At 39.8% G+C, this 16,318-nt stretch overlaps 4 protein-coding genes across 4 annotated transcripts; 2 read left to right on the top strand and 2 right to left on the bottom strand.

Annotated features, from left to right (window-relative positions):
- The first annotated feature begins 687 nt into the window (after nucleotides 1–687).
- On the top strand, nucleotides 688–2,383 carry LOC125003618. The gene is made up of 6 exons (XM_047577621.1): nucleotides 688–758; nucleotides 854–1,159; nucleotides 1,344–1,473; nucleotides 1,565–1,677; nucleotides 1,767–1,816; nucleotides 1,896–2,383. Exons 1-6 carry the CDS (start codon nucleotides 725–727, stop codon nucleotides 2,052–2,054), a joined length of 792 nt encoding a protein of 263 aa, XP_047433577.1. The 5' UTR covers nucleotides 688–724; the 3' UTR covers nucleotides 2,055–2,383.
- Nucleotides 2,384–2,757: 374 nt separating this feature from the next.
- LOC125003613 (pepsin A-like) lies at nucleotides 2,758–5,375 on the bottom strand. Its single transcript, XM_047577608.1, has 9 exons — nucleotides 5,308–5,375; nucleotides 5,022–5,163; nucleotides 4,802–4,919; nucleotides 4,195–4,313; nucleotides 3,895–4,091; nucleotides 3,685–3,801; nucleotides 3,416–3,560; nucleotides 3,105–3,203; nucleotides 2,758–3,007 (listed from the first exon to the last, which is right to left on the bottom strand). The coding sequence occupies exons 1-9, from the start codon at nucleotides 5,361–5,363 to the stop codon at nucleotides 2,870–2,872; spliced, it is 1,131 nt and encodes a 376-aa protein (XP_047433564.1). The 5' UTR covers nucleotides 5,364–5,375; the 3' UTR covers nucleotides 2,758–2,869.
- A 1,041-nt stretch (nucleotides 5,376–6,416) lies between these two features.
- On the bottom strand, nucleotides 6,417–9,605 carry prok1 (prokineticin 1). Its single transcript, XM_047605030.1, has 3 exons — nucleotides 9,345–9,605; nucleotides 8,419–8,544; nucleotides 6,417–8,043 (listed from the first exon to the last, which is right to left on the bottom strand). The coding sequence occupies exons 1-3, from the start codon at nucleotides 9,417–9,419 to the stop codon at nucleotides 7,924–7,926; spliced, it is 321 nt and encodes a 106-aa protein (XP_047460986.1). The 5' UTR covers nucleotides 9,420–9,605; the 3' UTR covers nucleotides 6,417–7,923.
- Nucleotides 9,606–11,952: 2,347 nt separating this feature from the next.
- lamtor5 (late endosomal/lysosomal adaptor, MAPK and MTOR activator 5) lies at nucleotides 11,953–16,196 on the top strand. The gene is made up of 4 exons (XM_047578010.1): nucleotides 11,953–12,094; nucleotides 12,189–12,250; nucleotides 14,688–14,805; nucleotides 15,770–16,196. Exons 1-4 carry the CDS (start codon nucleotides 12,060–12,062, stop codon nucleotides 15,828–15,830), a joined length of 276 nt encoding a protein of 91 aa, XP_047433966.1. The 5' UTR covers nucleotides 11,953–12,059; the 3' UTR covers nucleotides 15,831–16,196.
- Nucleotides 16,197–16,318: the final 122 nt, after the last annotated feature.

The following is a 16,318-nucleotide window of genomic DNA, read 5'->3' on the forward strand; positions in this document are numbered from 1 at the left end:
ATCTTCTACTACTGCTTATCCTCACTAGGGTCCCGGCTGTCATTGAGCAAGGGTCGGGGTACAGTCTATGGCAAACAACCATTCGCACTCACACTCACACTCAGTACCCATAGAGAACCCAGAAACACCTGAACAAGACTTTAACCTTCTTGCTAACCATAGAGCCACTGTGCAGAGAGCCCATGGAGAATATAATTTAAAAAAAAATGAAAGACATAACCAACATCAAGATAGTGTGACCATCTTTAGTTTTATCATTGTTATATATTAAATCCCGTTTGTATCTGCATTAATAAAACCAGCTTAATAAATTAAAGAAATTAAAAAGGAAATATATCAGAAGCATGTTATAACCACCTATGCCACTAACGCGTTACTCTAATCTGACTACTTTTTTCCAGTAACGCGTAATTTAACGCGTTACTATTTCCAAACCAGTAATCAGATTAAAGTTACTTATCCAATTTACTGTGCTGCAGCTGCTGAATGTTACTAATAAAGTAACTTCTAATCTAATTTAGTCAAATCAAGTAATCACTAAAGTTGCTTTTTAAAGGAGTATTCAGTAATCGGATTACTTTTTCAAAGCAACAGTGGCAACACTGATTACAACAGACACACTCCAGAGGAAAACAAGAACTTCCTCTTCTTCCTCCTTAGGAGGAGCCTCTAATCTTTCAACAAAAGTCCAATCCAGACCGAGACTCTGGGAGTTACACTGAAGATGAAGTTTTCCTTTGTCTTAATTCTTCTATTAGGTACGTTAAAAAAAAAGCTCATTCTATAACTCTCTGTTTTCTGTTGCCCAGTGCTCATGTTAAGGCATTTTTGGTAAGTGATGTTTTTCTTCCAGGTGTCCCTCATCTTCGAGGGCAGCAGAGGATCGAGGAGTCCGGCCACATTTTGCTGAGGCTCCCCTTTCCTTCGTTTTACAACAGCTATATCAAGTCTTGCTGTAAACTGTATCCCAGAGGCTGCTACAGCCTGTTAGACAGTATAGGAAATACCTGTGAGCTACTGAGAGGAAGAGTTACAGTGACAGAGAGAGACGGCTGCACCGAATTCAAAATATCAAACGTGCAGTTTGCAGATGCGGGCTATTACAGATGTGGAGTGCCGGGAGCCCACATATACGCTGACTACTATGTTGAGGTGCTGGGTAAGTGTGCTCATGATTTGTTGTAAATGAGTGTATAATAATAAGTCATACTCTTATTGATAATGATGCATGTTTATTTGCAGTTTTTTAATGTATTTTTTTTTCTTCATTAGTTTAAAACGGGTGAATTTCACTTTATTTCTAGCTGTATACTCCTGAATCTTATTTGACGGTCATTTTGCAGAAGCTTCATATCATCACAGCCACTTTCAACCTGCAGTGACCACAGTAACTACCAAAGCCCCCAAAACCTCCACAACAGTCCCAGACCCTACAGGTCCTGCTGTGGCACAGGACTACGGTGACAGTATCAGGTATTGGTGCTGGTCTTTTTTTTTTTTGCTGCTCAGTCAATTAAAATTAAATTTAAATTAATGTGAACGTTGTGTCCAACCTCCTTCTCAGGGTTCCCTGGGGTTTCAGTGTGCCACTAGCTGTCATTTTGTCTGTCACGCTAATGATAGTCATCACTTCAGTGATTGGTGTTGTTTGTTGCAGAGTTAAGGCAAAACGGCTGGGTAAGCAGTTTATGGACCAAAAATATACCCTTCCTTCTCTTTTTAGAGCAGATCACCAATGTGATGTTTTGTTGTTTCTTTTTTTTTAGCAGGCAAAAATGGAGAAACTTCGTGTGAGTCACTGAAACCAGACGCCCCGGTAGGTTCAAAAGAGGGAACATGTAGTCACTGTGATTCATTGTCAGGTTGCAGACATCCTCAAAGTTTGTCTCTTCTAGGAAACAAATGGCATAGTTTACACAACAGTGGACTTCAGAGCTCACCGGAAACCCGAAGGAGTTTACGAAAACCTGAAGACGTACGCAAAGCGAGCAGGAGCCACTGATGAGGACCATGCTGGGATGGTGGAGTACTCCATGGTGGCAATCAACCAGTAAACTGAAGGTTTAGGTTAGAATGTTAAGCACACGTAACGTCTAGGTCCACTGTGATTTTAAAGGTCAGTTTACTGTACATAGTTTGAAAGATGTTTTGCTGCAACGTGCAGATGTTCACATGATTGGGAATGTGGGAGAGATCATTATTGGAGCTTGACCCACGCAACAGCAGTCTGCAGGATGTCTTGGCTTCCACTGTCTTGATTTAAATTTGCCTGTTTTGATTCCCTCTGTGCCTGAAATGCTGAAATGCTGAAATTATAACAGCATCAATGAAATTAATGGAGATTAATGGTGAAATTAAGGCAATGAATGTGAGTTTTCTCTCAGCTGTGGACGTTCCTGCATTTTGTGTTCATTTCCTGAGATGTGACAGCCGAGTTGTCAGATAGTGTCATCAGGTCATCTTTTTTTTTTATGTCAATGTTCTTCCTTATCAGCTTCTTCTAGATTACAGCATCAGTCGTAACCTGGCTACTGTTCTTAGAGACGCTCGATGTTACTGTTCTCAAAAAAAAAGTCGGTGTGTTTCTTTTTCTTTTCTTTTTTTTATAAGAGGTCAAGTTTATCTTTAGTGAATGAATGAAGGGACTAGATTCTTATTCCTGTGACATTTCAGGGCAACACAAACTCTTTTTCATTCTTCTGTGTGATGGTAGCTGATAGCCACCGGCACAAGTCAAAATGACACATAAACACCAGATTCTTTTATCAGTTTATTGCAAAGGCAGCTACAACAACATAGTAATTTCACACAGATTCATATTTGTACAAATCATACACATTTACATTTATGTACTCAGGAGATTTCTTGATTACACAGACTTGGCCAGACCGATATACTGAGCCTGGACATCAAAGATGGCGTAGTATTCCCTGATGAAGACGTCTCCCAGGATCCAGAGCTGGGAGGCGCCACCCTGGCCAAAACCAGTCTGGCAGCTGCCGGAGTACTGCAGGGAGAATGACATAAAGACTCAGTTACTTTCTTATGATGTTAAGAGTTTTTTTTTCTCTGGTGTAGTAAGTGGCTGCAGGTTTCTAACTGACCTGAGAGACGTAGGCGGATGCAGAGATGGTGAAGGCGTGTCCGCTGAGAGTGAAGGTGACATCAGGCATGTTCTGAATGTTCTGGCACTGCACTATACCCTGTGAGGGGAACGGAGAAAGAAAAAGCAGAATTTGTGTTTATTGCTTTTTTTTTTTTTTTTTACACTTTTCCAGCTGAAGCAACCAAGCAGGTCCCACTTAATTATTTTTATTTGAGAGTTTTGATGTAAGACCATTGAACGCGTGTTTACTCTGTGTTCAGAGAAAGGGAAAATTCACGTCAGGTGGTGTGGTGCGATGGTGTGACTCACATCTCCGTACTGGTCGGTTGTGGCTCCAACCCAGGAGTTCATGTTGTTGATTTCAGTGGTTGGACCAACGATCACAGAGGTACCAGTGTCAATGATGGCCTGGCAGCCTCCAGAGCAGGCCACGGTCTGCCCATTGATGCTAACGCTGCAAGGAGGAGCCGCATGAGGTCGATTACAGTCAAACAGTTATGCAACTCATATTTGCATTTCTTTTTTTTCATTCTGATAACATGGCCAACAGTTCCAAGCCGTTGGTTTTGTATTTGTACCTGTCCATGGTGATCTGCCAGTAAGTGGGAGAGGACAGAGGGATCCAGACTATTTCTCCAGTGTAGTGACGTTCATCGACGCCCCCAAAAAAGACCTCACTGCCCTCTTCACTGTTACTAGGAGAGAAGGAAACAAACAAATGTCACATACTAAATATTCTTTGATGGAGAGTGACTCCCAGACGACATATTTTCATCTAGTTTAAGTACCCGCTCAGGTAGACAGAGAATATGGGTTGAGAAACCAGTCCCTGACTGATCATGTTGTAAAAGACGGGCACAACATTGTCAGCAGCAATACTCTGGAAGGCCAGTCCCAGGATCCCATCAGCCTGCATGTAAGACATGAACGTAGCCTCTGTCTTGCTGAGTCCAAACACCTGTTTGGCCACAGTAATGCCGCCCACCTGGATACACAGACAGCTGTCAGTCACAGTTCAACAGACCACAGAGACTTGGCGGTTTGAAGTCTAAATAGATTATGTGTTTTGTTCCAGAGGTTTTGGTTACCACAACAGTGTCGCTGCCCAGAAATCCAGTCATGCTGCCAGTGCCGTACTGGATGGACAGAGGCTGGCCGTCGGATTTATAGGAGCTGGACCTGTGTGGGTCGAATCTCTTATGGTTTTCTGTAGAGGAAAAGGGTCTTTGTCAAATGTGCATTTTAAGACAAAGTCAAACAGCTTGGAGTATCAGTAACCATGGAGTAATTGCACACTGTATTACCGTGCGCAATAAAACAATTACTAAACAAGTGTTTTGATTTTCTGTTTGGAAAACTGTCGCTACAGCAAACTAAAAAAGTAAATGGAAGCAAAACAGATTTATAAAACAGTTACACTGCTTAAATATGAATGACTAAAATATCTTTGACATGTTCCACCGTTGCAGATGGACAAAGTGAAACTCTTTCTATGCATATACATCTGTAGCGTTTTGCATATTTTCCTAAGGAACAGTTGCAAGTAACAAGACTAACATGAAGTAGAAAAGTATAATGGACGTTTACTTGAACTTGGACCTATGTAACACGCTGTCAAATTGTTAGACTAGCTGGCTCTTAATCCCACAAAGGGGAAGACATGACCGAATAATCATGTGTCCAAGTGGCACTCACTGCATGCTGGGCTGTTGCAGTAGATTGAGGGGACCCACAGGTTGGAGGAGCCGGAGTCAAAGATGACACTGAAGGACTGAGGAGGGTTTCCAATGGTGATCACGCCATAGTAGGACAACTGGAATTACACCAGAAGACAGATTAATACCAACAACCACAAGCTTCACATGACAACAGCTAAAGGAGCAACATCTGGATCTTCTCGCTTGTCTGGACTCACATCAGCGTCGTTGGTCATAGACTGAACACCTTCTTGTTGGAATTTGGCCATTGGGTTGTATGGGTGCTTCGCCCTGCACTCCTCCCACAATCCTTTCTCCTTCAGGGTCTCCCTGGCCGTCTTTCCCTTTATCAGGGGAATCCTGCACGGAGCCAAGTGAGTTCACAGTCAGAAAAATCCACACAAGTCTTACATTTTTTAGAGAACAGTTCATAAAAAATATCTTCTTTACTGGTTTTCCATTCCTAACTCAGTCGTAACATGCCAAAAGAAAGACCAAACTCACCTAACGTGGCATTCGGAGAGGGCCACAAGGGCCAGCAGCACTGCGAGGAACTTCATCTTTACAGTAGAACTCAGTAGAGGGAATGTGTTTCAGCTGTGGAGTGCAGCCCTTTATGTACAACAAATCAAGGTTGTTCCTGCGAAATGCCCTCATGCATACCGTGATATGAAGTATCAGCAGGAGATAAGAAATATGTGTCACGCTGATAAAAATTTATAGCTTATCTGAAAGCAAACATCTCTTTAAGTGTCTCACTATAAATCCAGACTGTCTTTATATAATGTTTGAGTGATTATGCTACAATCCAAATCACTGAACTATTGGAACACAATGGGAAAAATAATGATTTTCTACGTTTCTAGGTTGGAAATCTGAACATGCTGTCTTTTATTAAACAAACACATCGTTTGATTATGCTGTAAGTGTAAAACACTGTAGACGTTTAGTGAATACAGCTATGCCTTAATGTGTTGACATATATACCATGAGTTTCCATGACCAGACAGGTACTGTTTGATGCTGAAACTTTCCAAGGTGTGACCCGAGGTTACGTGGCCCGTGTTATCTGATAACGGTAAATTTGAAAAATAAAGCAGGGTGATTAACCTACAATAGCTTTAAGAACAATAAAGAATAATAAAGTGAATTCCCATAAGCGTTGTCAAAGCATTAAGCGGAAATAGTATTCAGATATTGCACCTAGTACCACAACAGGGCAATAATTAGTCAATAGCAGTTATTTTATAAATTCATCATAGGTTTTATATGTATTAACTTGAGTACAGTTTTTCTATTCTTCCTTCATATATTCTATTTTTATGCTTATAGTGTTGTTCTGTGTTTTTTTGTTGTACCATTGAGCAAAGTGACCAGAGTCAAATTCCTTGTATGTGTTCACCCGGCCAATAAAGCTGGTTTTGATTCTTATTCTTATTCTGAGTAACTACAGCTGTTACATTAACATACAACACAGGACACTATTTTATTTTTTTTTATTTTTACCCCCGCATCTTTCGATACAGGTTTGGTGGTCAACAAGGAAACTCACAGACCAATTGCAAGCCAGTGAAGTCATCCCACGCGATGACACCGCAACTCTACAGGCCAGACGGTCGGGTCAGAGAGTCGGAGGCAAGTCTCACACGATAAGACTGTTGAAAGAAAAGTAAAGATAGCGACAGAAAACAAGGGGGAGTGCCTGTAAACTAGGACTGGTGACTGTTGAGTCAAGATGTGGAACAGGAAATGGAAAAGTCAGGCTTTTTCTCACGTGCTTCTTTTATTTTTCTGAGGTCAGGCATTTTATTTCGACATGCACCATTTTCACATTTTCATATTTTGAAAAGCAGCTCACTTTTATGTAGTTAATCGGAGAACATTATACATTATACATGACAATAAATACTGTCAAATAGTTTTCTAATCGTGCTGAATGTATTTGATTTACAGTCAGCTATTGATGACTTGCAGATGTTGATACAAGATGATGATGTTGAGACTACTTAGTCCTTGTACACAGTAAATAGTTAGATATTATGATGTTCTGGAGAAATGTTCTCTAAGTGGACCTCTTTAAAATTGACTTGAATACCCCTGATATAGAAGAGGGAGGGAGCTCATTGACACTCGATATTGGGTTACGGCGACATTTTATCCGTGCATGCCTCGGCTGCAGGTGATAGCTGTGATACTTATGTTCCTTCTTTGCCGCATTTCGACGTAGGCCTTTGTCAGACACACATTATGTTGGGATGTGCACTGACTTTCACGAAATTCACTGTTACTTTGCGTCACTTTCCTAGAATAGTCTACATCAAAATCCAAAAGTGGGCAACACAGTAATTATGTTATGTCCAGCTGCTCTTTTTATTTGTGTTAATCTTAAAATATATTTTTTTTATGATTGAGTATCGCTACCATTTTGCCTTTTAAATATTTGTACCTCAGTTTATCTAATACAGTACAATACTTGAGTACATGCACTCAATTGTAGCAGACTACTAGAAGCACTTTAATGTACACCACAGCTTATATCTATTATTTTGTATTTATATCTAGTATACTTTCCTCCTGTAAGACAAAAAGCAAAATATGGAAAATTAGACTTAAAACTGCATAAAAACTGTATTCGTGTCTATAGAAAATCTTCTGGTTAAATATTTTGCTGATCAGTTATTTTGCACAAGGTCACTGTTTGCATGCTGATCATGACTTTGATCTTAATCAGAGTGTGATTAAAACCACTTGACTATTTCTTTTTTATTGCACCTTCCGTTCAAACAAAACACTCCCACGGCACAGGCATCACACAACGGCTCCATTACACCTTTATTGATAATGCTATTTGCACATATTTGGAAAGTAACTTGAAACGTTTGAAAATAAATACAGATGAATCACACAAAGAGTTCCAAAGTAACTCCGTGTGTTTGTGTGCTCTTGCCAGTAAGTTACGCTGCCTTCGCGTCTCTTTTCATGTGCTTGTCGTGTGCAGAATCCAAACTATTTTATTTTAGTGCATAGAGAACACAAATTAATACACAGTCAGTGGAGATGATCTCGACCCACCGCCTCGTCGCTCTGATGTGCTCGTCTCCATCCGTGTTTGGGTGTCTGTTAAAAGTCCATGTTTTTGAAGTCGTCAGTGCATCTATACTTGCTATCAGTGTACCTGGTGCACACCAAGTGGGGCAGGCAGGGGCAGGTGTGATGTTGCCTTTTCCCCAGATAGGGCACCTGAGAGTGTTAAAAAAAAAAGAATGAGGAAGAGAATGAGGGTGGCAGGTTTTAAATCCTTCTTCATCAACTGACAAGCTTCGCTTTAAAGGTCTGAATTTCAGAGACCGATGTGGTGTTAGCAAAACTAATTGTTGCCTTGTCCGGATAATCAGTGAGATGTATGGCTCTGATAGCCCCGGTTCGCCGCGGAGAAGATCGATAGCTTCTGCAGTTATCAGCAGATTTTCTAAAGCTCTGGCCCGAGCTGCCGGCCGATGATACCATCTGAGTTTCTTCAGACAAGTGTGGGGTCGAGGGAAATGGGTGTTTGTGCGTTTCGTAACAGAGACCGTGACCGTCTTAAAAGATTACTGGCATCGCATTTCTTCTTACCTTGTGGCTGAAGGGGTGACATTCATCCCCTTCCACACCTCTCGGCACACACATCCTCAGACCCCTCAGCCACAGACTGACGGCGCAGCAGAGATCAAACCCACACTGAATGTCTCGCTCGCAGGCCTGCGGGGACGGACACAGACAGAAAAGAATAAAAGAGGCGGGGAGGGTTCTTTTGAAGTGAATTGGTTTAATTTTTTATTCACGCTAAGATCCATTCATGTCCGTACAGTGTAAGCTATTTATCTGCCGCCTGTCATCTCTGTAATCCATTTAGAAATGAATATCAATCAGAGCACGCAAGTAATTTCCGCTGATTTTTCCAGCGGATTTGAAGCGGAGGAGGATGTGGTCTCTCCTGAATCTTGTATAATCAAGTTTCACAGAATTAGCCGGAGAAGTGAACCCTTCTCTTTGTATATATGTGCATACGATGTATATTCATTTGCCACTTTATATATATTATAAAAAGTCATATCAAAAGTCAAATGCTGGAAAACTGAACAATCTGAGTGAAAGTACATTTGTTCTAATTGCTTGGACTGAATTATTGCTAAAAGAGTTGGTCAGTTAATTGATCAGCTCATCAAAAGCAAATAATTTTGATAATCCAGTTGTTCATGCGAATATGCCAAGCAGCTGTCGGCTACCGCTCTTTCAAATGTGAAGATTTGCTTATTTTATTAAATTTGAAATGCAATTCAGATAAAATTACGACCACTCGTGGTTATTGCCATGGGCTCATGCACCATCTCTTTCCATTTTAGATGTGACACAAAAAATTGTTGAAACAAAAAGTTAATAATGTTTGGATCTTAAGAATGTGTTGATTTGCATATATCACTAATTAAGTTAGATTTTTCAATTTGACAAGCCTCTAAAAACTGATCAGAGAGCAGCAGAGCCGGAAAGCTCCCACTCACCCCAGTGATGACGGCTCCTCTGGAGCAGCTCAGGGACACCAGGAGGAAGGACAGCAGCACCGCCCTGAAGCCCATGGCAGCAACAGGAGATCTGAAACAAGCTCAACGCCCTCAACAGCAACTGCGAAACGGACTCTTGGGGGCGTCACGCTGGATCCCTGACTCTTCAGCCAGTCATGAAGCGTCTCAGAACTCTTTAAAGAGGGGAGCCTCACTCTCTCCCTCTCTTTATCCACCTGCGAGCCCCCTCCTCACCCAACGCTCTCGCCCCCACTCTTCCTCGTCTCCCTGCTCATGTCTGACATCTCCCCACGCCCTCTCCGCCTGGACGCTCAGATGCTTCGTCATCTCACTCACCCAGATGACGGCTGACGGAGGATCATTGTAGATCTTTCCCTGTTGCGCAGGGTTTCTCCGTGCGTCTACTTTCTAAACTGAGGCCGTCACTGTTTCCATGACACGAGTAGCTGAAGCTAACAAAAACATATGGAAAACCACTCTATTGATGCAATTCACATGAACTAAAATAAATCTGAAACCTCTTTGTGAGGAACATGGCTCTGATGGCATGAGTTATTGGTCTGAAAAGAAGAATCAAATCAAAATCAAAGCCAGTTTAAAGACAGGAAAGTTCTCACAAAGTTATTATATGGGGTTTGCCACGGTGCCAGGCAGAGCGACATCTATCATCAGATTTGCTCCACGTCATTACTTAATCCACAACAAGAGAATAAAACCTAGACCACTGAAACTAGTCTTCTTTGTTACATGATAGACAGACTTTTATTAATTAGACTCTGGGTCCATTTAAAAAAGGGGCAAACAAACACACACCTTAAAAATTACAGGAGTCATACCAGTGTTACCACATGTCTGACATAAGTCTGACTGAGACCAGGATTAGATGACGTCATTATGACAGAATTATGAGTACCATTCAATCAACGAATGGATTACTACATTAGTTTCCTCAGCAGAGCCTGAAATTAATGTACTCACACTCGACAAAGCAGCTCACTTGCGCTGCACCGCCTAGGTTTTCTTATCAGAATTCGTAAACAGTCATAAACTACAGGCCACCTGAAGTTTGTGAATACTTGCCTTTTTGAGTGTGTATATTATATAATACCTTATATTATTAAAAAATTTAAACTGTTGCTTCTGTTCAGAGTGTGAGCAAAAATCTGAGAAGAACCTGGTGATACTTGTTCTTACTGTCTGCTTACTAAGCTATGGTGTCACTAGGGACACCATAATAGGAATATTCTATTTGGGGTCCGGCTCATTGACACATTTAGTGTCCATATGACCGTGACCAGTGACCATATGTTATAAATAATTTGATATATGATAATCTGATAAGAACAATCTGTATTCTGCATACATAAACCTGCACTTATACAGTATGTGTGTTTGCCTACGTGCAAGCTCAGACAGTGATGGGCAGCTGGTTGTCAGCAGAAGCGAGCGGGCCGTGATTTAAACTGCGAGAAGAGAAATATGAGCAAGAGAAGAGGAGAGGCAAAGGTGGAAGAATTAGAGGAAGGGAGGGGGAGCATACCCCATGGGTTAGTCAGCAGGACATTATCCCGCTGCTGTACAGGTGATGGATTCCTCCAACGCAGCGGCCACATAATTACATTCACCCATTTCTGCCCTGTCAGCAGCAGCACTGAAGCCTCACCGTCTTTGGACAGGCTGCAGAAATCATGCAGGAAGGGGAGCCCAGAGGCCTCGAACAAAATTTTGAAGAAAACACATGAACAAAATCCATCAACAAAAAGCTGCAGGGAACATGGTTCCCACTGTAAAATCATAGTATTAATGCAATATTTTATGTTCGCTAAAATTGGTGAAGTTTATATTATGTTTGTATGTGTAGCATGTATTATGCTGAATCACATGTGCGCCATTCTGTTGCCCTTATTCTTTTAATATGTGGGGAGGATTCTGCTTCTAGACATGAATTCAGTTCAAGAAAAATAAATTACACCGTTCTCAAAATAACTACCTTAAATAAGACTGAGGAGCATTGTGAGACAAAAGCTTCTTCAGCATCCTTCACTTATTGACTGCTTTAGCAGTACTCGAGATGATGGTGGCAACTCAACTGAACTATTAACAGAGTTGATATATACAGGACGGAAAAAAAATAACAGAAAGGTATTGTGATTTTATAGATAGATAGATAGATAGATAGATAGATAGATAGATAGATAGATAGATAGATAGATAGATAGATAGATAGATAGATAGATAGATAGATAGATAGATAGATAGATAGATAGATAGATAGATAACAAAATAAAAAAATAAAATAAAAAAAATAAAACATTAAAAATACAATATACTATATACACAATATTTACATGATCTACATAAATTAAAAAAATGAATTAAGATTAGTGAATATAATGAAATTAAAATTATTTACTGCCAATAACCAAATGATGATGATGATTAGCAGTAGTAGTAGTAGCAGTAGTAGTAGTAGTAGTAGTATTTTACTTAGACGTACACGTCTAAATGTATTCTGAAAATGTTTGCTGCGTCTGGCCGATTATTTTATCGCGCTTCGTGTAGTTTGGTCCTCATAGGGACTCGTAGTGCACATGACAGTCAGCTGACTGTACCCGGAAGTAAAGCAGAAGCAGACAAATAACAACAATTCTTAGTACTGCTAACTTGAATTTCTCCGTTTCTAAATTGTTAAAAATGGAGGCGACCCTCGAACAGCATCTCGATGATACGTGAGTCAAAAATTATATTTTAGTATGGTTTGTATTTTAAACTGTGCGATACTATAGACTACGTTTCGCTCTTATCGGTCTGTGTGTTTGGCAGAATGAAGAATCCAGCAGTAGTCGGAGTGCTGTGCACGGATCAACAAGGACACAACCTGGGCTGTAAGATAAGAGAGTTGTTTTGTCTTACTTAACATTACAGGGAAATCCTTTTAAAACCTATTCCTCCTAAACCTAAACCTAAACCGAGTCTCTACCTTGAGCAGGGTTAATGTGTCCGCCTGGAAAAGATTAGTTTATCTAAATTAGACTCAACTACTCTTATGTAAACAACCACACGTGTAAAAAAGAGTTTATAAATTATAATTCTTGGTGTTGTTAGAGGTTTACTTAAAATTTACCAAGGCTTCATTGCCAGTCATTGACTATAGGAAACCATAAAGGTTTCCTTGTGTTGTAAATTCACTACTAAAACCGAAGGTGATAAATTATCTTCCATCTACTAAGGACATCTAAGGACATCTAAGGAGCTAGTAAATCATGCCCTATGATTTTTTTTTTTTTTTTTTTTTTTAACAGATGATAAGTGACCGTCTTTTAGAGTAAGTGAAAGAATCTAAAAGGAATTAATTAGACATAATAAACCCCTGTCTAAATTGTACCAGCAAATTAAACTGACACTACTTATTCTAAAATCACCCATACTCGAGTACAAATGCTTCAGACGGTAAATCATTTTACAAACATGCTGTACATTTCAAGAAGTTACTGCTTCTCAGATATAATTTATTTCCCTCTATAATAGTAAGTGCGCAATGTTCTTTTTTTTTTTATTAATAATTAAAATAACTGCTCTTTGGATACTGAAAATAAGTTGTTCAGTTGCTCAGAACCATTTAACTCAACAGTTGTTTACTCTCCTTGTCCCTGTATGGCTTTTTTCCACTATAATTTAAAGTATAATATCTGAATACTACGTACTCGTGCACATTCAAAATAAAAAAATAAGTAAATGTATATTAATTTCTACCAACACCTCACTGACCACATGGAGTCCTCTGAAGCTTTTCTGTCTGTGATGACTATCTGGTGCATATTCAGAGACTCTTGTATGTAAAACTCAATGCTCCCCCTGTGAGTAAAGTTATAACTATAATGAAGAGACCTGTAAATTTGACCTTGTGTAAGAAACTGCTCTAAATCAGTGTGTTGTTATAACTGGGGTAGATATGCTGCATCTGTTATCAACTCTGTAATATTAACTGTCATAAGCACATACCAGAATAATTAAACCCACAACACATTTACATTTAGCACGGGCACTACAGCTCAACAGAAAAGAATTGTAAACCAATTTATTCACAAATCTTAATTAAAGATACTTGAACATTTACTGTGTGACGTCATTACTGCTCTACATTTGGGTACAGGAGGTCGCTGTGCCAACCCGTATCAGATAGTGTTTTGACATTTTTTCATTGAGTTTGTGCCAATTTTAGCAAATGATTAAAAACCATAGTAAGCAGTCATCAGCTACATTATAGTCGCCAAAACCCAAGCGCAAATGCTTGGAAAAGTCATGTATTTAATTCTGAACGACGCGAACAACACGTTGCACACTTTGTTGTGTCAAACTGTGTCACAAGCTGTGCAAAGTTTCATCACATTCACAGGGTTAATAATTGCTTCATACTGGGAATTACTTCTGCAGAAATACGTGCTAAATAACATGGTTAAGCGAAATGTTCAGTAACCTTGTTGATAAAAAAATAACATGGCAGTGAGGTAATTTGTGAGCATCGCTAACAATAAGTAACAGGCACAGGGTATCTCACTGACAACTGACAATGAAATACCTTTTTTGGCTTTTACTGACTGAACACCACCAAATCATATCGGATCCTTTAAACAAATTTAATTATCTGCTTTGAATGATTTGAGTAACAGGAAAAAAACGTATGATAGATTAAAAGCTTCAGCTACAGACATGGAAGTAAACCTTCACGCGTCATATGTCTAAAACCAAGCAACAGGATTGTCAGTGATTTGTAGCCAACTGTGTTTCTGAAATAAATAATAGTAAACATAATATATTTGTCCATCTAAATCACTTTCTACAGGCTGGGGAGTGCAAACGTGAGGTTTTCAAAATAATGGTTCAACACGTCTGTGTTTATTTGCTCTCCTGCTGAGATTTAGATGAGAACACTCATCATCTGCATATGAATATTGAGTCCGCAGGCAGGTAGCTTCACTTAGCATCAAGGCAACTTGCCAGGAATTATCTTGACCTCAATAATTAATACATCTGTTGACCTCAAAAATTAATAAGACACTGTTTCAACCATAAAAAAAAAAAAAAACTGGAGCATAGAAACAGCAACCTGAGATTTTTATGGGCTTCGTGTGACACACTGAACACGTGCAGTAATTCCTTTGAATGTTTATGGCGATGTTATCCAAATGTTTATGCCGGGAAACCTTTTGAGACTCCGGGAAGTTAGTAGTTCGACCTATTATCTCCCTTGTCAAAGAACTGCTGCGTCATCAAACATGTGCTGAAGTCAAAAGTTAAATGTAGTTTCTGTTTGATTTTCAGGCCGTGGCTCGTTATCTGATGAACATGGCGGCGTTGTGTCCGTTCTGGCCAAACAGGCCGCTGCTCTCACCGGAGATCCAACAGACACTCCGACTGTGTGTCTGGAGTCTGAGTTAGGGTGAGCACTGACACAAACCTTTTGTCTTTTTCGCTTGACTGACTCGCTTCTCTCCTCCTTTATTTCCGGCCCAGTGAATTTAAGGTATGTCCGTCTTGGTCCCGATCAATATACGGGAAGATCAATAGCTCTTAAAGAAACTGCTGGAACAGATCCAAAGTCAAGGATTGTGTGAGCTTGTGACTTTGCTTGAAGGAGTTCATTTTTGAGGCTGTGCTGCCACCTTCTGGAGTCAGTAAAACACCACCTGGTGCAGCGGCATCTGCAACTTAAATTCTTGACAGAACTCACTATTATAACAGAGAAGTCTTAGACTTTAACTTTGTCGGGACTTTTTTTTTTAAGTATAGCAAGACGGCATTTTTTGTAATTGGGGTGTAAACCAAAGATAGCTGAGACTAAGTAATGATCTGATCACGCTACTTCCAGTTGGTGGGATGTCATTAGTCTTCTGCTTTTATTCTGCTCTGAGTTCAAACATTAAAGTTGTAATCTGGAAGATTTTCTTTAAATATATGTTTTTTACATAACTATCACTGAATTAGACAACACAACGGTGACTGAGCCTATGAACCACAGTTTGACGTCTTGTTTATATGTTAAATTATTAGGAACTGAGTGTCTGTGGCAACTTTCCTGGCAACTTTCCAGGAAAAACGTTAACCTCATTAAGCAGATATCATCACCAAACAATAACTAGTTGGTTCAGAAGTTGCTTGTGATGCCAACATAAAGAAATTAACTTTCTCTGGTAATCTGTTGCCAGTATTAGTAAACCATACCTGTCTCTTCAAGTTTAAAGAAAACAGCTTGAGATACGGGTTGAGTAAGCTTACTGAACAGAGATTACACTTAATGGAACACACAATGAAGTGTGTTGGTGGTAAAAGACTGAGAGATATCACAAGAACAAATGAGTTCCAAGCTGTGTCTCCTTTGACTTTTATTTTTATTTGTTTTATAGGAACATTCTGGTGAGGAGTCACGGGACCATCACAGTAGCGGTCCACAAGATCGCTTCTTGAAGGCGGCAGGGCTCGCCGAGGAGTTTTATTGTAAAGAAATGTACATGTAGACCCACAAGTAAAGTCGCACAATCCAAAAGAATCTGAGAAAGTTTCCACAATGATGAGCTTTTTTTTTCTTTATGTCAAGTTTTTTTTTTATTTAAAAAAAGTTTTTTTTAAGGTTTTTTTTTTTTGCGTGCGATTCCTTTGTTTTACTAAATAAGTGCTACACACCCACAATCTGTAAGTAATGCTGTTACATTGATGTTATGCACAGAAGAGGTGTCCTGTCATATGTGGCCGTGTTAATACTCTTTTTTTTTTCCAAGGCAGTCATGCACAGAATAACAGTCTATAATAAAGTTTAACTTGACTTCGTGCTGACCTCTCCTGTGTTAAGTATTCATTATTTTCTCCTTTGCTTGTTGTTACATGGTTCACCAATTCATTTTCCTTGGCAGCTGTGTGACAGCAGAGGTGGAGGAGCAGGTTTCAGTGTTTCAGTG

Source organism: Mugil cephalus, chromosome 1 (genome assembly GCF_022458985.1).
Source record: "Mugil cephalus isolate CIBA_MC_2020 chromosome 1, CIBA_Mcephalus_1.1, whole genome shotgun sequence".
NCBI classification, from domain to species: domain Eukaryota; kingdom Metazoa; phylum Chordata; class Actinopteri; order Mugiliformes; family Mugilidae; genus Mugil; species Mugil cephalus.